The sequence below is a fragment of the Nematolebias whitei genome, chromosome 7, assembly GCF_014905685.2.
Source record: "Nematolebias whitei isolate Nwh7 chromosome 7, NemWhi1, whole genome shotgun sequence".
NCBI lineage: Eukaryota > Metazoa > Chordata > Actinopteri > Cyprinodontiformes > Rivulidae > Nematolebias > Nematolebias whitei.
The window spans coordinates 40,820,732-40,846,246 of NC_056504.1; the positions used below are offsets into that span (position 1 = coordinate 40,820,732).

General features: G+C 38.1%; 1 protein-coding gene across 1 annotated transcript in view; it reads left to right on the forward strand.

Moving 5' to 3' along the window:
• Nucleotides 1–25,297, forward strand: part of LOC119411919 (sodium-coupled neutral amino acid transporter 3) — a 46,772-nt gene extending 21,475 nt beyond the window's left edge. Inside the window, exons 5-17 of the mRNA XM_037678875.1 lie at nt 958–1,073; nt 8,906–8,979; nt 10,924–11,016; nt 11,214–11,295; nt 14,348–14,430; nt 16,549–16,607; nt 16,953–17,099; nt 18,735–18,814; nt 19,194–19,294; nt 21,736–21,860; nt 21,964–22,108; nt 23,926–24,029; nt 24,270–25,297. Coding sequence (XP_037534803.1) covers nt 958–1,073; nt 8,906–8,979; nt 10,924–11,016; nt 11,214–11,295; nt 14,348–14,430; nt 16,549–16,607; nt 16,953–17,099; nt 18,735–18,814; nt 19,194–19,294; nt 21,736–21,860; nt 21,964–22,108; nt 23,926–24,029; nt 24,270–24,374 — 1,314 coding nt within the window. The 3' untranslated portion in view covers nt 24,375–25,297. The remainder of the gene's footprint in view (nt 1–957; nt 1,074–8,905; nt 8,980–10,923; nt 11,017–11,213; nt 11,296–14,347; nt 14,431–16,548; nt 16,608–16,952; nt 17,100–18,734; nt 18,815–19,193; nt 19,295–21,735; nt 21,861–21,963; nt 22,109–23,925; nt 24,030–24,269) is intronic.
• Nucleotides 25,298–25,515: the final 218 nt, after the last annotated feature.

Below are 25,515 nucleotides of genomic sequence, written 5' to 3' on the forward strand. Positions count from 1 at the left end.
ATAGATAGATAGATAGATAGATAGATAGATAGATAGATAGATAGATACATAGATAGATAGATACAAAGATAGATACATAGATAGATACATACAAAGATAGATACATAGATAGACAGATACATATAAAGATACTTTATTAATCCCAAGGGGAAAATTTGAGGCGTCCACCTACATTTTCTAATTATACAGAAAAAAATACATATGAAATAATAAAAAAAGAAGCATAATACACAAATTTGGAAAACGAATATGCACATGCACAATGTGGTATGGAGTGCTGTATTCATGATTAACCCATATATAGCTATATATGCATACATACACATCTAAGCATACATATACATGCATATGCATATGCATATGTACATGTATATGCATATGTACATGTATATGCATATGTACATGTATATGTAGCCTATGTCAGTTTTCAGCTACAAAATAACTCTATAGGAATCAATTTGCTGTTGTTAAATACTATTTTATGTGAGTCTGTGTTTACCGTTGATGTTTTTTTTTTTACTGTATACATTCATCTAAAGCACTGAGAACAAATTAAATCTTTGTGACGGGCTGCATGTAGCAGAATTACTAGCTAGGTAACTACAAAGTTGTTAGCCTGTACAAAATTAGCTAGACATCATTTAAAACTACGTCTGTTATTTATAGACACAATGCTGGTTCATTCCTTGAGTTTAGGAGGTTTTTAAACAAACAAACCATCAAACAAACATTCATCTAATAAAGACAAGGGACTAAATTGAAAATTGGTGAACAAGCAGTCAACGTCAAAGAGATAAACTTGGAAAACCCTTCAGAAAGCCCGAAGACATTATTTCTCAAGAAGCCTACTAAAGATTACAAGAAGGTCCGGCTGCTTAGCAACAAGCCTTTTTCACAGTATGCTTGAAGACAACATGACCCTGTCCATAACTCTTTGCTTGCTTGTATCGGTTGCAGTTTGAAGGAAAAACCTCATTTGGGATGTCTGTCTTCAACCTGGGCAACGCAATCATGGGAAGTGGAATTCTGGGACTTGCATACGCCATGGCCAACACAGGAGTCATCTTGTTCCTGTAAGTCCCTCATTAATGATGATGACAGTGCATTAAAACAGAAAACGCAGTGTTTGCAGATAAGAAGTACTCACCGAATCCTGATTTAAATCAAACCCTCCAAGGCTTTTTAAGAGCAAGCATCACCCAACTGTTTTTAATTGTCTTGAGTTAAATCAGCAGCAGTCTTTTTTTAATATACAGAAACTGATGAGGCTTGAAAGGATAAATACTCGTATTAAAAACAGGTTGAAATAATTTATTTGCACCACAAACAAACGGTTATACTCACAGGTGTGGAAAACGACTGCATTGTTTTTGTTGTGATTGATTGTCGGCCTTCAACCAGTCGGATTGTGCATAATGTATGAGCAGTATAACCTTTAGGCTTCATAGCAGCCTTGTATGGCAGAAAAATCACTTGAGGCCTTTGACCTTTCAGTAACATACACTGAAGGCAGCATTTGTCAGTTTATTGCTGTTTTTTATTGCATTTATTACTAGAAGAAAAAACAGAAAGTTGCTGGCATAATAGTAAAAAGCTAATTGGGTTGCAAAGTGCTTTCTTTCAGTATATGATGTATAAATCTCCTCACTGACAGCATATTTTGACTGTTAGCTTTAACTCGGGCATCCTCGGGCATAAATTGACATTGACATCCTCACAGAATTGAAAGATGTATTTGTGATCTATGCTGCCTGGATTCTTGTGTGGGGGGAGTATGTTAGCAAAGTAACTCATAAATCACTAGAGGTATTTGAATGAAGCTTTCAAAAATGATTAACTAAACGTACATCTACATTTACTGTTGAAATCAAACCAGTTCAAGATGGCTGCCAGGGTTGATCAACTTTAGCAAACACAAACATGGTTATAGCACAGTTAGTTTTAAAGATATTGAACTAAACCTTTACGTGGTAGTGGCCAAGAGTTAATCACAGCACATACTCTAAGCACGAACAGATCTTTGGCTGTTTTGCGTAACATTATTTTCTTGAAGAAACCCAAAAGACTGCATCATTTTTCAAAACAGGATGATCTTAGTTTAAAAGCCTTGTCTTTAAAGATTTTTTTTTTAATTCTTTCTAAAATTACCTCTTATAAACAATAGCAGTGACAAGATGTTTGGCTGCTGTGTTGATGGGGAACATCTTACAATGCTTGTTTGTTTGAGGGTCTTTCAAGGTTCAATTCATGAAAACAAAATTCCCCGAGCTTTCCTTGATTTTTCCCAGTCCTGGAATTCTGAGATATTTCAGTCACACAAATCATCCTAAATCATTCCTAATAATATTGAATAACATCAGATACTAAACAGCCACCATTGCCAATCAGTAAGAGTACATGCTCTGTGTACACATTAGAAGGAGAACATGGACTCAATAATAGCATTAATACATGTACATGCCAAATTTTTAGACATATCATTGTTTAATTAGCAGATTAGTGTTCAAATTTCGAGTTTTCCCTGATTTTGGAAGGTTTTCTCAAATTCGGAGTTTGTCCCTGTCTGGAAAATGTGCAAATCATTTTCCAGGTTTTCCCTGACTTCCAGAGTCACCGAACCCTTAAGGTTAAGGTTGGCCTGATTTCTTTTACAGGTCCCGGGATGAACAAACAGACATTTTTCTACAGGTTTATCTCAATCAATAGCAAAGGTAGCTTGTCCTTGTTCATACTGTTTTGACACCCCCACGCTCATGATGCTGCTTGTAAGGTGGCAGGAGCTGGATTATTGGCCGGTTAACAGTTTTATGATAACGTGTCATCTTCTTCTTCTTTCGGCTTTTCCCTCTTCAAGGGTCGCCTCAGTGAGTCATCCTTCTCCATCTCTGTCCTCTTCGTCCTCTGTCCTCACTCCAACTACCTCCATGTCCTCTCTACCTGCATCCACATATCTCCTCTTTGGCCTTCATCTTTGACTTTTTCCTGACAGCTACATTTCTAACATCCTTCTGCCATTTGGACCCCAAATACCTTTGTGACTTCTGGTTCTTGTAGCCTCACTGTTCCACCGGCCTCCCTCTCATTCACACACGTCTCTGTCTTACTACGACTGACATTTCATTCCTCTTCTTTCAAGTGCATACCCCCACCTCTCCAATCTCCCTTCCACCTGTTCCATGTTCTCACCACAGATCTCAATGTCATCCGCAAACATCATAGTCCATGAGGATTCCTGCCTGAGTTTTATGATTAGCATAATCTGTTTACATAATTCAAACAATCTAACTGGAATTATTTTTATCGTGGCTCTGTAAAATATCAGTGTAAATTCATAGAAAAAGGGTCTTGAATTGTAGCATTGTTAAAAACTAAATGCTCTCTTGTTTCACTCCTGTAGTAATATGTAGTAGAAACAAAGTACAGCAGAGAAACATATGCATATTTGTGTCAAGATTTAAATCAACCTATGAAATAATGTTAAATAAAAACCTTGAAATGTTTAATAAGCGTTGTATTTATCGTCTTCTTTGAGGATTTTTATCTCCTGGTAAAAAAAAAAAAAAAAAAAAAACGCTCCTCATTTTGATCCGAGATGTGTGACTGTGAGTTTTGTCACTGAACTGTGGCTGTGTCACTGGGTTAAACAGGAGCTAAAATAATCCCAGTCAGCCAGGCCACATCATTTATTCATGCAATCATGTGTTAATTGGTAGTACGTGACTTTGTGCACCTGCCCGTCCTGTCGCAGATAAAAGGCCGTGGCTTTGTGTTTATGTCTGATCTTGTAATAAACAATAGAGTAGCAACTGAGGAACAGCCAGGCTCCGTGACTTTCTTTGGTGAAACAACGGCGGCTAATTTTCTGTGACTTCAGGCTTGTGATCCTCCCTCTTTCTTGTCTCCAGCATGCTGAATCATTGTGAACCACAGGCTCTTTCCTAAACAGAGACATACGACCTAAATAAATAAATCAACAAGTCTAACATGTTGCACAGGGAGAAAGGCAAAGTTAACATCAATGCTACCAGTAAAGCACTATGTTGCACAACGTTTTTGTCAAATAGAATGCTCTTTTATACTCATTGTTGAACAGAAAATTGTCTTTCATAGCTTAATGTCAAAAAAAATAAATACAATTCTTAGAGCCACTTCTGGGATCTCGCTGACTTGAGGCACTCCACATCTATTTACAAATTTATATTTAGACTTATTGGGTCATAATTTACACAAGAGGTGTTAAGTGAATCGCAGCTGGCCTACAGAAAGAAAGAGAAAATGTATTCAGCTTGATTTTTTTGTTCAGCACTCAATACGACTCTTGTCTGTTCATACTTGTAATCCAACAGTGTTCATACGAAAATACTATAGTTATTATGAAGGAAGTTTCTGGTCACTGTAAAGTTCAATAATTAAAGTCACTATTTCCCAACATTTTTGGTCTGAGATTAGATTTGTGCCAATGTAGCCGTTTTGATTCAACATGTAAGACAGTGCATTGCCTTGCGAGGCAGTGCCGGTAATACAGCTAATTAGCTTGATCAGATCAAAGATAGTAGTTGATAGCATTAGCATGTTAGCTTAGCATTAGCATCACCTGTTAGCATTTGAGTTAACACCAGTACCTTGTTATTCGAGGTCAGGTGGGTCACCTGCAGAGATTTGGCAGGAAAATAAGGTGTTAGCCTAGCATGCTAGTTAGCATGCTAACAAAGTTTAAACTATCTGGATGAAACTCAGATATGTTGATCAGCATCAGATGCTGATCAAGATATGGTAAATAATAAGCCTGATCAGATCAAAGATACACTCATTTGCTCACAAAGACGCCATATTTCCTCATAGGAAATGAATGGGAGACCACTCCTCACAGAAACTGAGTAACGTTTGAAGCCATTTTGATTCTACATGCAATGCAGGTAATGTAGCTGATTAGCCTGATCAGGTAAAAGATAGTAGTTGATAGCGTTAGCATGTTAGCTTAGCATTAGTATCACCTGTTAGCATAATGAGAAAGCCAGCTAAAGAATGTTTGAAAATTAATTGTTTACAGTCAAATGTTTTCTAAAAATATATATTTTCTATTTGTTCTTCTATTTAATGCGTCCTTTGTCATCGTTGTGATTTTAAAATCTGACTAATGCTGTCAGAGGATGAAGCATCAGTTCAGCATCTAAACTCTTAGTTCCTGTTATGTCACCGTAATTTATTGATTCATTCTTTTTTAGTTGCTCACTTCTGAGGGCGTCGCCGCAGAGTGAACTCGCATGGCAGATTTGGCAATTGATTTGCGGGTGATGCCCATCTTGACTCCAGCTGAGCTTGAACCCATAGCCTAGGGATTACGAGAACATTGCACTGACCACTGAGCTACCGCCCCCCCGCCCCCCATTATAGTGTTGTAATCTGAGCGGATATTAGCTTCTGAAATAAACAAAACCGTCACTAAAACAAAGACTGTGGAGATGGCAACACACTTAGTTCTAAAACCAGTAAGAAGTATTTGTGTTACAGCTAGTTATTGTGTAACATCAGTATAATCTTACTTCTAACCTACAAAGCCCACAACAACCTAGCTCCATCTTATATGACAGATCATATTGTCCTATATTTTCCTAACAGAGCACTTCGCTCTCAGACTGCAGGTTTACTTGCAGATCCTAGAGTTTCCAAAAGCAGAATGGGAGGAAGAGCTTTCAGTTTTCAGGCTCCTCTCTTGTGGAACCAACTTCCAGTTTCTTTCTGTAAGGTTGACACATTGTCCAGTTTTACGACTTTCCTTTTTGATAAATCCTATAGTTAGGGTTGGCTTGTTATGCTGCCATAGGCTTAGACTACTAGAGGACAAACTGACCTCATTTCTTAAAATGAATTGAATACAATTGAATAGTTTTCATTTGATTTTATTTCTATCAACATGTGATTCTTGACCTGCCATTGTGTATCTGTTCTTCTCAAACCCACTCAGTCGAAGCAGATGGCCGCTTGTCCTGAGCCTGGTTCTGCTAAAGGTTTCTTCCTCATGAGGGAGTTTTTCCTTTCCACTGTCGCCTTCATGCTTGCTCAAGATGAGAGTTCTGCGACGGAGTTAAACTCAAAGGAGTCTGCTCCTCAGATACTTGACGTTTTTAACTTACTTTTTATATATAAATGTTTCTGTTCAGCGCCCTGAGACGACTTCTGTTGTGACTTGGCGCTATATAAATAAACTGAATTGAATTGAATCAATAGTATTCTAAAATGAAATATGTAATCCTCTCTGCAAGTGAGCTGTAATCGAAGCTTTCTTGTCTTTATCATGAAGTCTAGACAGGCCCATTTCCAGATTTTACTCATGCAAATAAGACATATTCCACTTAATTAAGTTATGCTAAATAAATAATAAGGTCTCCCATTATTTTTTTTGGTTTTATTTTCTGTTATTTCTTTTACTGCATTGTTTTCATTCTAAACTTGGGGAAAATTTGTAGGCAAATAATAAAATGTGTCTAATAAGTATTTAGTAAATCATTTTGTTCCTTTGTGGCCCGTGCCGTGATGTTTCATATCCCTCAGATGCTTTTGTGGGTGCAGGTCAGAGTGTCGGCGGTTCTGGTCCGGGTGGGAATTCCGTAGGGTGGAATTCCCCGGAGCAAAGCAACAGTAACCCAAGTGTGTCAACCAGTCTGACTTCAGCAGATCTGTCTTCCCACTGCCACTTGACTGACTGAGTCCTCACCAGCAAGTCAGCTCAGCATTCTTCCACAGTTTGAAGGAAAAAAAAACAACAAAAACTGTTAACTAAGAGTTGAAGCTGGCGTGAAAGACGAGATGCCTGGCCTTTCGAAAAGGAAAGGATTGAGAGAGTGTTTGTGTGAGAGCAAAAGTTAATGTTGCCAATGGTAGCAACAAAAGACCAAAGTGTAAATGGTTGGAATGAGGTGGATTGGGTCAGAAAAAGCCCGGGGATCAGCGGACCATTCATGGAATTTAGTCCCAGAATTTACGGCATGAGTAAAATACTGAAAATAATACTTAAAATTGTTTCTCAAACATGTCGTACTAAAATGTTAACCCATTTGGTCAATATGCCTCCACAAAGACGTCATATCTTTGAGACCTTAGTGAGTTTATAGATCAGTCTTGATGCTTGAGAGCAACAGTGCTTTCAGATTCATTTATACTGTATTATATTTTTCAGGATGAAATTTTGCCATCAACTACTGGTAAAATACCATAAAAATATAATTTTGAGCTTTGCATTGTATTTGTTGATGGGAGCCTGTAATCAAATTTACACAATGACTGTTTTGATGTGGGCTGAACGATTAATTGCATTTGCAATAATATCGCGATGTGATAAAATGAGATTGTCTAATTGCAAAGACTGCAATTTGACTGGTCACATGATCTGGTTACGTGACTTGCGAGTGAGAGTGGGAGAAGTCAACGTTGCACTTTAACCGGTTGCACAGCGGCGTCAGGCTCGACGGAAGCTGAAACATCTGAAAGTTTGGTACCAAAGAGGGGCAGCACGTCCGTTGTTTGGAATTATTTTGAACCTGCCTTGTTGCTGTTGCTACCTCCCGAGGTAACATCATGAATCTTGATCAACACTTAAAAAATCACCACAAAGCCATTTACGATGGTTACATAGCTAGAATGCCAATGACCAGTGCTTCAACTTCAAGTGAGCAAAGTACGAGCGGACAGGGATCACTGACCGAACTGTTCGAACGTATTACTCCGTATGAACATAATTCGAAACGGCACGCTGAAATAACCCGAGCATTAATGGAGTTCATAGCTAAAGACATGATGCCCATTAATATTGTGGCTAAGTCTGGGTTTACGGCTTTGATAAACACAATGGATAAGTGGTACAGAATGCCCTCATGCACACATTTTAGCCAAGTTGCTATCCCGGGCTATACAAAAAATGCAGAAACAGAATTTCAGCAGAGTTGAATACAGTGGAGTTTTTTGCAACGGAAACAGATTGATTTATTGCTTGTGTTTGTTGAAAAATACGAGAAGACATTGAAAAATAATCGCATATTAAATCGCAATTGCGATATTGAGGTAAAAAAAAAAATCGTAATTAGAATATTTTCCAAAACCATTCAGCCCTAATGTAAATTACAGCAAACAAGTTTGTATTATCTTTTTTTTTTTAATGGTAAAAAGAAACAAAACAACAACAGTTCATTATTGTTCACTGCTATTTCATTATATGTTCAAAATTTGAAATTCTAGCAACATTATTTACAGGTTTTTTTTTTTCTTACAGCGTAGGGAAATGACTGAAAATAAAAGCAGCAACTTGCTGGGACTGAAGTGAGAGCTTTTCTCATGTGAAAAATCTAAGCACTGCAGTAAAGAGGCTGCACAACGTATCTAAAACACATCGTTATCACATTATTATCAATACGTGCAAAATCAAAAGGTTGCAATAACTCACACGGTGTGTTGTGATGATAAAATAAAAAGCAACAAGTGAAGAAAATGTAAGTTTCTAGAAGCTGATAACAAAAATTATACATTTTCTTAATTTTTTTTTGTTTCTCCTCAATAAATCAATAACACTTTTTTTTAACTGCTTACTTGTGTTCGTGTGTTAGCTGTTGTCACGAGTGGTGGTGGTGATGGTGGTGGTGGGGTGGGGGGGGGTGTCGGGGCTAACAGGGCAACCTCTGTGGCTCAGCTGGACCAACCATCTGATGTGAAGCAAAGCCACAGGGTTTCCAGTGCAGTCCGAAAAATAAAAACAATTCTCATACCACAGCTGTATGGCTAGCCTACAGAGTGCTGTACAGTGTACAGATGTTATGCAGACAACTACAATTTTTAATTGTTATTGAAAACTTAATTACTCTGTTTTGGCGACGACAGAAGAGGAAGTAATGCACATCTTGTCTATCTGTTTCAGGCTACTCCTAACAGCGGTGGCAGTTCTTTCATCATATTCCATCCATTTACTACTAAAATCATCTGGTATTGTAGGTACGTACGCAGCTAAACAATCTGCATCTGCTAAGAAGCACACACTGAAATGATAATATCAAACTAGAGAAATTGCATTTCCTGCAAAAATGCAGTGTGAATGCTTAGTGCAGAATAAACTGCTGAGAAACAGCTGAAATTAGCTAAAAAACATGCTGAAGTGTAGCTGAAATGGTAGAACAAGCCTAAATTAGCAGAAGAAAGCTGAAAGAACACATATTTGCTGGAACTGGTTTAAATATTCAGAAATTAGCAGAAAAAATTTGGAATGTAGCTAAATGGCGTTAATTAGCAAATAAATGGCTGAAAAGTAGCTGAAAGGCAGAATGAAGCTTATACTACTGTACTAGAAGGAAGTGGAAAGAGTTGAAATGAGCTCAAAATGTGGAATTAGCTGAAAAAGCTAAAATTAGTATAAAACAACTAAATAGCAGCTGGAATTGCAAAAATAGCTGAAACTAGCATAATTAAGCTGAAATGAGCAAAACAAGCTGAAATTAGCGGAAAGACGTTAATTAGTATAAAAGTATTACCACAAAAAACTCATCTGAAAACAGCTGAAATTAGCTATAAAATGCTAAAAAAAAAAATAGTTTAAAAGGTTGAACAAGCTTAAATTAGCATAAGGAAATGGAGAGAACACAATTTTGCCCAATTAGGCTGCAAGAAGCAGAAGTGAGCACAAAAGAGTGGAAGTTATCTGAGAGGGAAAAAATGAGAAATTTTCAAAAACAACAAAACAAAAAACAGCTGTATAGTAGCTAAAAAAGAATAAAACTGTTTAAATTACCATACGAAAGTGGTGAGAATTTTTTTTTGCTGAATTGAGCTGAAAAAGGTTTAAATGAGTGCAAAAAATGTGGAATTAGCTCAAAAAGCTCAAATTAGCATAAAAAATAGCAACTGAAATAGCAGAAATAGTTGAAACTTGCAGAAATAAGCTGAAAAGAGTATAACAAGCCAAAATGAGCAGAAAAAGTTAGAAGAAGCACAATAATGTTGTAGTTAGTAGAATAAAGCAGAAAGGAACACAAACTGTTGAAAAAAACAGCTGAAATTGGCTGAAAGGAGCTGAAAAAAAGCTTAAATTTGCACAAGAAAGCTGAACCAGAACAAAATGTGAAAAGAGCAGTAAGTGGATATTATCTGAAAAAAGCTGAAATTAGCCAAAAACAGCTGAAAAGTAGCTAATTTTTTTTAAAAGAAGCTTAAATTGCCATAAGGAGGTGGAGAGGGCACATTTTTGCTGAATTCAGTTAAGAAAAGTTTACATGAGTGCAAAAAATGTGGAATTAGCTAATAAAGCTCAAATTTGCATAAAATAGCTGAATAGTATTTGAAATTTCTGAAAAAGCTGAAACTTGCAAAAATAAGCTAAAAGGAGCATACCAAGCTAAAATCAGCAGAAAAAGTTAGAAGAAGCACAAAAATGTTTTAGTTAGCAGAAAGAATCTGAAAGGAGCTGAAAAAAAGTTTACATTTGCACAAGGAAGCTGAAAGAAGCTGAAGCAGAACAACATGTGAAAAGAGCAGTAAAAGGTTGTAAACAGATCTAAAGATGTGAAGGATGTAAAATAAGCTCAATTCATTTTCTATGAGGAAAAAAAAGTGGCAGAAAAGGCTAAATAATTCAAAAAGCTAAAGTTGCACCAATACCAAAAGTCATAGCAGGATTGTCCTGAAAGAGCTGAACGTTTTGATTTATGATTTGTTGAAATAGCACAAAAAATGTGGAACGAGAACGATGCTCAAACACGCATGGAAGAAAAATGGATCACAATAGTGTGAATGCTTCATGAACATTCACACAATTATCGTGATACGTGGACTTGTCTACTCTGGCCTGAAACATAAAACCAACATGATTAGATTTAGGGTTTCTGCTCAGCCTACTAATGTACATTTAACACATGATTTATATTGTTTTTGATGCTTGTGCCGCAGGTATTCGTGCATATGAGCAGCTCGGCTACAGGGCTTTTGGAACTCCGGGTAAGATGGCGGCAGGTATTGCCATCACGCTGCAGAACATTGGAGGTGAGGTCGTTTATCAACACAACTTGCATTCACATGTACATTTTGTTTTTTTTAAAGTTTCTTCTGATTTTTCTGGGATGTTGCTCACATTAGCTTGTTAAATGTTACATGTTTAAAATATCTGTGTGCTTATGTGAATGATTCAAGAATATTTTTTAATATAAACGTCTCTCTGTACTTATGTCTCTGCTCCACAGCCATGTCCAGTTATCTTTACATAGTCAAATATGAATTTCCTTTGGTCATCCAGGCATTTCTGAAGGTGGATAACCCTGCAGGGTGAGTGGATGACACATGACATAATGTACAGTTCGAGTTGGGAGTTTGCTCCAAATGCACGACGTTACAACGTCCAAACAAGTCCACAAAAAATCCCAAAGAGTAATGCTAAAAAAAAAAGGAAATGCACTGTCCCATCACTTCCTTCCTTCATGAGTCATGCGTTTTCAAAGATTGAGTTGTCTGCTGAAGGACCCTGTCAGGCCGTGCCAGTTGTCGGGCCTGGTCCAGCATGAGAACAGCTGCGTTAGCGACCCCAGAGACGCCGAACCACACGGCCACTGAGAGCAGTCGCATCGAAACACAGCAAGACTCCACAGCTGAAACTGTAAACCGAGATATCACTGTTTAGTGCAGGTGGCCTCTGAGACAAACACAGAAACGTTCTCAGATAAAATTCCTTAAAAAGTTTACCCCAGTAATGAAATGTTTCTTTTTTTTGTTTGCTTTTGAGAATGTTAATGTATATAACATGAAGATGCTGCAGAACGTTTGGACTGATGAGACATGCTGGTGTAGAAGTGACAGATGGTGACAACACACACACACACAGACACACACACACTGTGTTGTGTTGTTCAGCCTTTTGTTCCCTCGGTGTAGCAGCGTCACCGCTGTGGGTCACGGTCAGCAACAATCAGAGCTGATCTGAAATGACAAACGAGGTTGTGCCAGTGGCATCTCATCCTGCCTCAGCTGTATGTTTGTGTTGCTAAAAGGCACGAAGGAGGTCGGCGAACGAACAATCACACAATCTGTGTTATCCTGAGTCGCAGGCACATAATGCTCATTATTTTATTGTGGTGCGCCTGTAATGCTTTTCTGATAGATTTAGTTTCATTGTATACTGTAAGTACAATGCTCGTATTGTTCTGTTCGCTCTGCGAGTGCGAGCATCGTTTGTGTTTATAGATGCACGCTGCCTGACCCCGGTCCGTTCATTTGTTAATGAATACTCAAGCTTGTGTCAGTGTTCTTCCTCAACCAATCAGCCTGTTAAAAAGTGAGTGGTGCACACATTTCTGTGCGAACTGTGTGCAAATCTGCCTGTGGTGGTTTGGGTTGAGATTGTATGGGATTAGGACAGCGCCCATAAACCAGACGGCCACAGAGGAGAAGAGCTTCTTAATTTTTCAAGTGTTTGATGCAACAGATGTTGCATCTCAATGCCTCCTACCTGACAGAGGGCAAGAAAATAATCACCCCTGCTGCAGTGATCTAAAAATAACTCTTAGAGGTTTATGTTCCTCGACATGGACGTTCATGCGACGGCAACATGTGGCTGGTTGAGTTGAGTCTCTGCGACAAACGTTTTGCTGGACTTTGCATACTAATCTCAAGGTTCTTTATTGTCATTCGCATCACATATGGTACATGAGGTGGAACGAAATTGTGTACTCAAGGTCCAAGTTACACCCCAAAATAGTAAAAATATAAAGTCTAAAAATAAACAGTATACAAGGCTCTAAGATATACACTAACAATGATAATATAATACAATACGGTGTATTAAACAGCATTCTGAACATGAGTCTGTTGCGAGCAGGTGGGTATAAATACAGCAGCTTAAAGGCAAGAAATCAGCAGCAAGGATAATCAGCAGCATGGATAAAGTCACATATCTCCAATTAAAGTGTCATTACAGTGATTTTTCTGGTTAGGGATTTATGAGTCTAACAGCTTTAGTGTAGAAGCTGTTCCTCAGTCCAGTGATTCTACACTTAATGTTTCTCAACTTCCTGCCTGAGGGGAGCGGGAAAAAAGTGTGTATGCTGGGTGAGTGGGGTCCTTCATGATGCAGGTGGCTCTCTTCCTGCATCTGGAGGTGTAGATGTCTGTGATGGTGGGGAGACTGACTCCAACAGACTTCTGTGCAGCCTTCACCACTCTCTGCAAAGCGTTTCTTTCTGCAGCTGTGCAGCCTCCATGCCACACGTTGATGCTGGAGCGCAGGATGCTCTCCACTGCACACCTGTAGAAGGAGGTGAGGACTGAGCTTCCCAGATCACCTCACCTCAGCCGCCTGAGGAAGTAGAGTCTCTGATGAGCTTTCTTGATCAGGCTGGTGGTGATGTTGCTCCAGCTGAGGTTGTTATTGGGGGGGTTGCTCCTTCTCAAGTCCACAACCATCTCCTTCACCGTCTTCACATTGATGTGAAGGTTGTTCTTCCTGCACCAGCTCTCCAGGTGTTCCACCTCCTGCCTGTAGCTGGACTCTCTACTAGTTAGTCAAAATAAAAAGATTTATTTTGGGTTTGGAAGTTGAATGTAAACTCTGGATTAACACAAAATCTATTCCCATACAAGATTTATGTGTTCGGGGGTGGGTGGGGGTGGGGGGTGTTGGTTGGTGGGTGGGGGCGGGTACGGTAGCTCAGTGGTCTGTGCCGCGGTCTCGTAATCCTGAAGCTGCAGCTTCAGAAAAGGACATTCAGTGTAAAACAGTGGCCATATCTTTCGTACAAGTTCACTCACTGTGGCAAACCCTTAAAAAAAGGGAGCAGCCGAAACAAGAACAACAGCAGCAAGGTTTATATGTTTATTGTGTCCTTAAATGTGATTTTTTTTCTCCACATATACAACTTTACATGTTCTGTGAAAATTCAGACACTAACTGGCTTTTTTTAGACTGATGAATTACCTGTATAAAAAACGACTGCATGAAAACAGAAACTTGAGGGTTATTTATCATTTAATTCTAAGTAAACTAAGTTTCTTTATCAGTAGCAGTAAACTGCACAGTAGTTTTCCGAAGTTTTAATTTGTGCAGAATTTAAATTCAGTCTTAAAACCTATTCAAAAAGCAAGACGTCCTTGTTTTTTCTGCTTGTTTTGATTTGTGTGAATTTCTGTTCAGATTTAAATGATTAAATAACCCTTTGTGGTGCTTTAATCCTTATTTCTTTTGTGCCTCCTATTATTTTTCACTGTTCCCATACAGGTTCATATCTGACTCAGATGCTTTAAAGACATTAAATTAAAGGGGTGTTTATGCTAATTTCAAATCAATACTCAAACAGTAATTTGTTTTTGTCTGTCTGCCTCTCCACAGTGAATGGTACCTGAATGGAAACTATCTGGTCATTATCGTGTCTGCGGCAGTCATATTACCTCTGGCTCTCATGAAGCAGTTAGGTAAGTGTGCAATATTATGACCTTTTATTTCTTCAGCACTTTTGTATTGGGGCCACAGTGGCTCTAATTGTAAAATGTTAGTTAACACCAGCCTCCAGAAAAGAGTGGGTCAAGTTCATAAAAGTTGGTTACATCTAAATCCTTCAACATATGCAGCATGAGATACTGTATTATCTCTTCTTCTGTTTGTTAAACTTTCAAGTTGACAAAAATATGTTGCTGTTAGAGATGCAGTGTCAATATCAGAGAGAGCAATATAAAGCGTGAATGCAATGTAGAATTCGTAACAATTTTTAAATCAAAGTAGAATGAAGTAAAAATAACTATAGAAATTGCATTTCCTGCTAAAATGCAGTATGAATGCTTACTGCTGAAGAACTTGCTGAAAAACAGTTGAAATTAGCTAAAAACATGCTGAAATGTAGCTGAAATTGAAGAACAAGCAGAAGAAAGCAGAAAGAACACATATTTGTTAAATTACATTTAAATAAGCAGAAATTATCACAAAAATTAGGAAATAAGGTTATAAAGCCGAAATGGTCAAAAAATATCTGAAAAGTAGCTGAAAAGGCAGAAAGAAGATTAAACTACCAGGAGGAAGTGGAAGAGCTTTAAAAATGGATATTAGTTGAAAAAGCTAATTTTAGCATAAAACAGATAAAAAGTCGCTGAAATAGCAGAAAAAGCTGAAAAAGCTGAAACTAGCAGAAAAAAGCTGAAAAGAGCTGAAATTAGCAGAAAGACGTTAATTAGGCTGAAAATAGCAGAAATTACCAAAATAAAGAATTTATCTGAAAACAGATGAAATTAGGAGAAAAATGCTTAAAAAAATAGCTGAAAAGGTAGAACAAGCTTAAATTAGCAGAAGAAAGCAGAAAGAACACGTTTACCCAATTAGACTGAAAAAAGCAGAAATGAGCAACAAGTGGATATTATCTGAAAAAAGCTGAAATTAGCCAAAAACAGCTGAAAAGTAGCTAAAATTTTCTAAAAGAAGCTTAAATTACCAGAAGGAAGTGGAGAGGGCACATTTTTGCTGAATTCAATTAAGAAATGTTGAAATGAGTGCAAAAAATGTGGAATTAGCTAATAAAGCTCAAATTTGCATAAAACAGCTGAATAGTATCTGAAATTGCTGAAAAAGCTGAAACTTGCAGAAATAAGCTGAAAGTAGCATACAAAGCTAAAATCAGCTGAAAAAAGTTAGAAGAAGCACAAAAATGTTTTAGTTAGCAGAAAGAATCTGAAAGAAGCTGAAAAAAAGTTTTCATTTGCACAAGGAAGCTGAAAGAAGCTGAAGCAGAACAAAATGTGAAAGAAGCAGTAAAAGGTTGTAAACAGATCTAAAGATGTGAAGGATGTAAAATGAGCTCAATTCATTTTCTATGAGGAAAAAAGTGGCAGAAAAAGCTAAATATTTCAAAAAGCTAAAGTTGCACCAATACCAAAAGTCATAACAGGATTATCCTGAAATAGCTGAACGTTTTGATTTATGATTTGTTGAAATAACACAAAAAATGTGGAACGAGAACAATGCCGAAAAATGAATATGAAGAAAAATGGATCACAAGAGTGTGAATGCTTCATGAACATTCACACAAAAATAAAACTTGCATTTTAGCCAGATACAAGACTTATGGTCTTTCCTACTGTTTGTCATGTTGTAGTGCCCAATTTGTGTTTTTAATTTCTCCATTAAATCATCTGTCATGGGTGTTTACACGTCTGTACCTGGATTGTCTTGGTGCTGCTGATGTTTCTGTTTCACTTATAAAAGCTCTTAATTATAAACACTGGCCCGAGTGATAAAATTCCATTGATCTAGAACAGAAAGTCTCATTTTCACAAGATGTGTGGAGAGTGAAAACAAACAGGCAAGAAGAAAAGAGGGCAGAGAGATCCAGGCTGGAAATGAGAAATGAGGGCATTTATGACTGATCTTTTGCTAACATGTTCATCACCTGGAAGGATGCAGTGAAATAAAAAAGCCCCAGAACATTAAGCCAAATAAAAGTACTTTACACATTCTGGAGAATGCATCTGCTATTAGAAATGACATATATTTAATGTGATGTAACCTCTGATGACTGGAACACTAATGATGCGTTTATATTTCAGGATACCTGGGGTACACCAGTGGCTTCTCACTGAGCTGCATGGTGTTCTTTCTCATTGCTGTAAGTCCTCTGATCATACGTGCAAAACACACATCACATGTTGCTTCCTGTTTCTCGTCCCATCATTGAGAAGTGCCAGGATGGTCTCACCAGCTCTCTACTATTCTCTGCTGTCCCTTGTAATTGGACTAATGTTTGCATGCTGCAGTTTCAGGCTACGTTGGCTGTCTGCTTTTCTCTGACCCAGTTTCGGCTGCGTGAGCTGTAATCCACTCGTTGCTCTCCCTCCCTCTCATTTTTCTCCTCTGGCTCTCTCTATGACATATTTTCTGCCAGTCCGCATCATAACTGCACCCCACAGCCTTTGATTTTGGTTTAAACACCTCTCCTTTGTGCACCGCGCAGGTCATCTACAAGAAGTTCAACATCCCCTGCCCTTTTGTGGACTTTGCCCATAACAGCACTGGTCACGAGCTGAATGTCAGTGCCGCCAACCACGGCGGAGAGCCAGATCCAGCGTGCATTCCCAAGATGGCCAACCTCAACATACAAGTACGTTTTATGCATGTTGGTCTCTGTGGAACGGCAAGACTCCCTGCACTGCTACGACCTCTGATGTCACAGCCATCAGCATGTTGCCAGTCCCTCCTCACAATCCGAGCATGGAAACCCTGGTTTGAAACGGTCTCAAGAACGCATCAGAACCGTAAAGAAGTTCAAGGTTCAGAGCAGTGACCACCAGTCTGTCTGAAGAAATTAGAAAATAATTAGAGCCTTTGTTAGACACAGTGGAGCTATAAAATCTTGCTTCTTAGAACCAAAAAGACACTTTGTGGCCTTGAAGGGGTCAGACTTTCTGAAGTAGGTTGATGATAACTTACCTGTTGGAGAGCTCTGTTTGAACAACTCAGTTCTGAGAAACAGTTTAATTCTGACCGGACTGATTAGCTAATGGCTAGTCCAAGCAGGACCAACACCTTGTCGTCTTATCTGTCAGTGTTGCATTACACAAATATGTCGATAAAATGGTTCTTTGTAAGTGCAAAAAGCAGCAGTTTTAGCACTATTTGTGCTGCCTGGGGCACTTCCAGCCTAACGCTGCCAAAATAATTGTGTAACGTGAAACGTAAGAGCAGTGTAAAGGTTTATAAAATAGTGTTTCTTGATAGGCTGCATGCAATGACGTTTTTAAAATTAGAACAAATCTAAAACGGCAGCTGTAGCTGCACAAATCGAAAACTACAAATATTAACAGCAATCATGCTTAAATCTTACATACTGTACTTCAGTGTGTTTAAGACTCATTATGTTGGTGATTAGAGCAAAGCTAAAACAAATTAGTGCCACAAATGTACAATATATTGAACCTACAAATACACATTATTTTGTCCTTGTCCTAAAAACATGTTGATATCATGAACAAATAGAAATTTTACATGACAATGTGCTTTCCATTTCATGTTCATATTTAATATAACCCATAATGCAACAGTCATGCACAGAGGCAAACTGTGGTCACATGTCATGTTGCATATCATCTTAAAGAAAACCTCACAAGCCAGTTTTAATTAAAAAATGTCTCTAATAAATCATCATTTTAGCCATTTTGATACATTTTTAAAAGCTTTAAAAGAAAATACACTTGAAAATTTAAATTGCACTAAAGCGTGTCTCAGACAATTACAGCACTTTGGTCTCATCAGTTCAGTCAGAGTAAACTCTTATTTCTTTCAATGGAGGTCAATCAAAGAGCTATCTGTAGCAGGTAAGATATTAATAGTTCATAACCTTTTCCAAAGAACTTCACTTCAATAGATCTGAACTATCTCACCCTGAATTCACTTAAACACTGCAGACTTTAACAAAGCTAAATGTTTTCCAAAGTAGCAGCAAATATTCAGTCAGGATCTTGGTTGTTAAGATTTTTTTTTTAAAGTTTTTATCATTCTCTGTGTTTTTCTGACTCGGGCTGAGAGGACCGATCCCCTCTGCTGAGCAGTTTACAATCAAGGCATTTTTTAAATAGTCTGAAGCTGCTTTTCTGCCAACACAACGTTAATCACAGGAAACAATTAGCTCTCTGTGATTTGTCAGAGGGAGTAATGGGCAGTAAAGTGTGAGGTTGGTGGGTAAGACGTCTGGGATGGCGCTGCTGTATCTATGGTGACCTGTTGGGTTCATTTGCAGACGGCCTACACCATTCCCATCTTGGCGTTCGCCTTTGTGTGCCACCCTGAGGTCCTCCCCATCTACACAGAGCTGCGCAAGTATGTTCTTATGATAGAAAACTCTTATTAGCATTGTTTGGACAAAAGATCAGTATGCATATAAAAAAGAAGAAAACCCGCTGTGCTTTGTGCTCGGCTTGCCATATTCTAGTCACATGCACTGCTTTCACTTTATTTTGAAAAGTCTCAACACTGCTCGTGTGGTGAAGCATGAATGATCCCGCTTTAAGCCACTGCTGCTTATTTGTCCAAGACTGATGCTGGACTTGTTCTTAAATCTGGGCACAATTTAACAAGAAATCTAGAAAATTCAGTTTAAATAAGTTAATTTTGTATAGGCAAAACAGTGGATGTCCTTTGTATGTGTGTGTGTGTGTGTGTGTGTTTGACATCACAAAGCAACATTTTCTGATTTCAGTCCCACCAAGAAAAAGATGCAACAAGTGTCCAACATCTCCATCACAGTCATGTACGTCATGTACTTCCTGGCAGCTCTTTTCGGATACCTAACTTTCTATGGTGAGGCCTGTCTGTCTCTGTCTGTCTGATTATTGTTGATGTTTTTATTGAAGCACAGTGAATATTTACCATATTTTTCGACCTATAAGTCACATTTTTTGCATAATTTTTACATGCCCTGCAACTTATACGCCAAAGCGACATATTTATGGATTTTTCTTATATTTATAAACCAATTTTTGGCTGAGAGATGACTGTTATCATTCATTCTGACTGAAAATATTGAACACTACCATTTTCAGCCACTAGAGGGCACTCGAGTTGTATGGCATGCCGTTGTGTCATGTAATAGATAAAAGTGGCTATTAATGACACAATCGGCTTGCCATAGCCTGGCACCTTTGTCCAGCTCGTCTCAAGCAACCTTCAAATCAGCTTCATTTCGCTGTGCCGCCGCAGCAAAATGCAGCTAATTTGACCATTGAAGTGCATTTATTAAGTAAAAGTTCAACTGAGACACAACTTTACTATAATATTGAGCAAACAAATAATTGTTTTAGGCACTTATATTGTTAAATTGCAAAGAAATGCAGTGTTCCTCCTTCCTGATTTCCTCCCTCAGGGCGTGCTCCCGGAGCACCGAGGCAACAATTACTTTTGAAATGCAGCTGATTTGAATGTCCAAGTGCATTTATTAAGGAAAAGTTAAACCGAAACACAACTTTACTATAATTTCTAGCAAACCAATAATTGTTTCTAAGTGTTAATCTGGTTAAATTCTTGTTAAAGTCCTTCCATGCACGCTCCCACGGCCACCATTTGGCAGCCAATTGATCTTTGGCACAACACCGGCCCACATTTCCAGGTTGTCAGCGGTGATGCGTAACAAACATGACGCGTCACCGCTGACACATAATAGATGCAATGTATACGGCGAAGCAACGTATTTATGGATTTTTCCACTTTATTAGACATATTTGAACTGATGAGACTTATGGGGCGGTGCAACGTGTACGGCATAAAATATGGTACTTGTTTTGGCGTATTTCTCACAAAACTGGAAGGTGCGTTCTTAAAAGGAGCTCAAAAGGCGCCACAGAATGGATGTAAAATCTCTGTAATATCTACAAACACATCAGTGCTAACAGAACGGCAAGTTATTGCATCGTTTTCGCAAATAGACATATTGTTAATAATACAACAGTATACTCTGATAGCGTATAAAATGGTCAGTATTTTGAAGAAAGTACTCTTGGTGATAATGCACAATGGGTGTTCTTTTTTTTTTTTTTTTTTTATAAAATACTCAAAACTATGGACACTATTAAATAGAAAATAAATGCACAGTTTGTCCAGTCAGATACCGTAGTTACACCAGAAAAATTTTTGCACACATTCAGCCATAGTTTATACAAAAGAATTATGAAAAGACTGTAATGTTTTCAGTCTATTCATTCAACCTTTATTTAAACAGGTTAGTCCAATTGAGCCACAAGGACTCATTTAAAAGAGAGACCTGGATAAACTGTATTTATATAATTATAATGCATTCACAAGTTTTTGGTGAATAAATCTGTGACATTTTCACTGCACCTAAAACCAGACAAGAGTTGATATAAAAGTCCTTAAAATATCAGTGACGTTAATCATGAGGTGGAATCCATGTAATTTCTTTATGGGTTTTCTGTGCAGTTCATGTTTGTTGCTGTCCCAACTTCCTGTCTGTCTTTGTGAAGAACTTTGACACACGGTCACTTTTAGGCATGTTTAGGCGTTTTTATTGGATTTTAATTGAAGCTTGTCTTTACTTCCATCACACACCACGTGCTAATCCTCTACTTCTTTGCTGTTGTCTCACTGTACTTCTTTTTTATTGCTGTATTTTTAACAAAGTACCACTATTTTTCTTGGTAGAAGAAAAAACTGGGTTTGTGGAATTCACCTCTGAGGTATTTTAGGAAAGAGGATGCTTCTTTTTCTGTGACAGCCTCAATGCAGCTGAAAGCAACTTTCACCTGCTCAAGGTCTAGTCGCACAGAATTGTTAAAGAAAAATATTAACAATCGCGTGAATCACACGGTATCCCAAAGGGTGTGACTAATCAACTGAAACCTAGGTTTAGATGTTTTGTCCAACTTGAATGTCTATAATAAGAAAATAATCCAAATTTTCACATCACATTTGCTATAACTTCATAGAAATGAGGGTTTGCTTTTACAAGACAATAAATGATGGAGGGCGAGAAAGCATTTTTATGAATTTCTGGCTTTCTGTTGAGAAATATACCAACGTGACTGCATAAAAATTCCATTAAAATTTAATAGCTCAACACTGCAAGTCTATCTCATCCATGGTGCATTTCCTTCCTCTAGTGGCCACTTTGTTGCATAACTCAAAAAGACATTTACTCCAGCTGAGGACACTAAAATGTTAATGTCACGATGATTTGATCATTTATGGAAGTTTGCGGTCCTCAGATGTGCTGTTTTTCTCTCTTGCAGGTGAAGTGGAGGCAGAGCTGCTCCACACATACAGCCGTATCGACCCGTATGACACTTTAATTCTGTGTGTGCGCGTGGCTGTGCTAACTGCCGTCACACTTACAGTACCAATCGTGCTCTTTCCTGTAAGTAAGGCTTTAGCTCGTAATGCTAGTTCACTGGTTCATCATTTAATGTCTACCATTTTATTAAATGCGATGAAAAAACTGTCTTCTTTATTCTGTTCAGGTGAGGAGAGCAATCCAACAGATGATGTTCCCCAACAAAACCTTCTACTGGCCTCGCCACATCGCTATTGCCATCACTCTGCTCACTTTCATCAACCTGCTGGTTATCTTTGCCCCTAACATCCTGGGCATCTTTGGCGTCATTGGTAAGTTGACCCAAACCTGTGACATGGTGTAAATAATCAGTATAAGGCTGAAAATCAAAAGCAGACGTAGCAGTTCTTACAGAAAAGTACTAACAATAACATTGGAGCCAAATAAAAATTAAATTCTGATAAACCTAATTTATTCCACAAATACATGTATTTTTTTAAAATTAGCACACTTCACACAGCAGTGCTTCATTGTTCCACACCAAAGTTCAGACTAACTCACATCCAAAACAGTCAGAAGAGAAATCAAAGACAAACAGAATAACAGCTGTCTCCATGGCAACCGTCTCCATGATCCTCCATCTGCCTGCACGGACCAAACTCTACGGAACAGTTCGCTTTCTGCGGGGAAACCTTGGCTGTTCTGTGTCTGCTAGACCCGGTTCTGGAGGGCAGTCATTGTCCACTGCCGCAGTCGTTATTATCATCATGCTGCTAACGAGACTCCGCTGCTAACAAGACCACACTGCTAACAGAACCATGCTGCTAACAGTACCATGAAACAAAATAACAAAAGAACCTCACTGCTACCATGGTGCTAACGGGACCATATTGCTAAGAGAACATCACAGCCAACAGAACCACGTTGCTAATAGGACTATGCTGTTAACAGAACCACACTGCTAACAATACCATGGTGCTAAAAGAACCTCACTGCTAACAGTTCCACTCTGCTAACAGAACCATGGTGCTAACAGAACCTCACTGCTAACAGAACCACACTGCTAACAGTTCCACTCTGCTAAAAGAACCATGGTGCTAACAGAACCTCACTGCTAACAGAACCTCACTGCTAACAGTTCCACACTGCTAACAGTTCCACACTGCTAACAGTACCATGGTGCTAACAGAACCATGGTGCTAACAGAACCTCACTGCTAACAGAACCTCACTGCTAACAGTACCATGGTGCTAACAGAACCATGGTGCTAACAGAACCTCACTGTTAACAGTTACACACTGCTAACAGTACCATGGTGCTAAAGGGGACCACATTGCTAAGTGAAATTCACTGCTAACAGTTCCACACTGCTAACAGTACCATGGTGCTAAAGGACCACATTGCTAAGTGAACTTCACTGCCAACAGAACCACTCTGCTAATAGGACCATGCTGCTGTAGATGTATTTCTTTTTCACTTTTGGCGCCTTGTTTTTGTATTTTTGTTGCATGCTTTGGTATTTGTTGTTGGTTTTTTGGCCAGTCGAGGTGGTTCTTCTCATCCTGAGCATTTCATTGCATTGTTGACCGTGTGTTGATTTGCATATGACAAATAAACCTAAACCTAGCTCTTCAATAAAGTAACTAAAGATTGCTGTTCTAAATTTTCAATATTTATAAAAAAAACAAAACAAAGTGGTGCTTACAGTCTAATGCTGCGGAGTTGTAAAAGTACATGAGATTAACATGACTGAAAAGCCACCGATACATGTGTACTTTAACACAGATGTGATTAAGGGGCTGTGGTAGCTCAGTTAAGTGCCGTGACCTTGTAATCCTGGGGCTGCCGGTTTGAACCCAGGCTGCGTCAGGAAGGGCAACCGGCGTAAAACAGTTGTCAACAATTTCATGTGAGCTCACTCGCTCTGGCAACCCCTGCAGAAGAGAGCAGCTAAAAGGATATTCAATGACATAAGCTGCAATTTATTATTTAGGAATAGGTTCTTTTTCACGCAGAGATTTCTTAGCTTTTTTATTTTGTTTCCAATCATCTTTACTGCAGAGCAAATTTTCTTTAATCTGCTTTAAATCAATGAGTGTCAATAAGTTGTTTTATGAATATGTCTGTGTTTTTTTTATGTGCTTTCCAGGTGCCACATCTGCACCCTGTCTCATCTTCATCTTCCCCGCGGTCTTCTATATTCGTATTGTACCCAAGGAGGAGGAGCCGCTGTGCTCGGTTCCAAAAATCTTGGTGAGATTTGCTTGGAAATCTTGTTTAATTTTATGAAAAAACAAACAAACAAAAAAACTTTGAATAAAAATATGCTGCACCAGTGCAGGATTAAAGCCCCTCTGCCACAAATCTTTGCCGCGCAGCTTTTCATTGAGAAGACAAAATGTCAAGATGTTTGATTTTAGTTGAAGCATCTGTAACACCCCCCAGTTGTTACTTTGTGTCTTTATTTTTTTACTCTGCCTGTTTCTGTTTCAGGCTGCCTGCTTCGCTGGGATCGGTTTCCTATTTATGATCATGAGTCTGAGCTTTATCATCATCGACTGGACATCGGGCAGCAGTAAAGCCAGCAGTGGTCATTAGACACCTTCCTGTTTTTTTTTCTTTATATTGTTAATATGGGATTGTGTTGTAATGTTTCTGTTTATGCGTTTGTTGAAGATGCCCTTTCTTTTCCGTTAGAGACTATCTGCCACAGACACTTAGGTTCAGGGCAGCTCTCTGATTACTCTCGCTTTGATAAGGTTCTGTACCTGCTGCCAAACAATAACTGAAGACCCAGGCCAGTACACTTTAAATATTAAATATTTGGTGAGAAGTTTCTTTGCTTGAAGGCCAGTTGTGAAACTTAAAAGGCTGCGTCTTGTGACAAAAGTGGTCTTGATACGTGTGGAGCATCTATCTCCTCGCACAATCCAAGTTTGTATCAAAACGATCTTATTATGCACACAATCTGATACAGCTCCCTTTTAGCTGCTAAAGAAATTTGATTTTTTTTTTTAGAGATTATATTACTTAGATGCCTGCTATATTTGAATACCTACATATTTTAGTGCAGCTGCACTTGTGCAGTTGCAGGAGACACATTTATAAGAGCAACTGAAGGATGTATAACAAGAAGAGTTACTTTTAAATGCTCTCTTACTGAGAGTGAAACAAGAAGACTGAAAGCACAGTCGGGATTGTAAATAACCATATGACTATACTATATACTATAACTATATGACCAGTTAGACTTAATAGACTTAGGAATTTATTAAAGGTGGGACACATTAAAGAGATAGTTAATGAAGTGGAGTTTTGGAGACAGGTTATATACAATAAGAATTAGGGATGCATGATATTGGATTTTCGGCTGATATTCAATATGCCGATATGTTAAAACTTATTTGGTCGATAACCGATACCAATACTGATATTTTCCTTATACACCTACTTCCAGAGACTACATAGCTTTCTCTGCTGTGGAATTAAAACAATACATTATTCTGCATGATCTTTGTTAATTTGGCCTGCTACGAAATGCAGATGCCAAAAAGGGGACTGAAAATGATGTAACACTTCAACTTGGATTATGTTTAATGTCAAAATATATAAATATTTATTTATATATGTGTGTATATATATGTATGTATATATATATATTATATATATATACATACATATATACATATATATATATATATAAATAAATATTTATATATTTACATAAATATATATATAT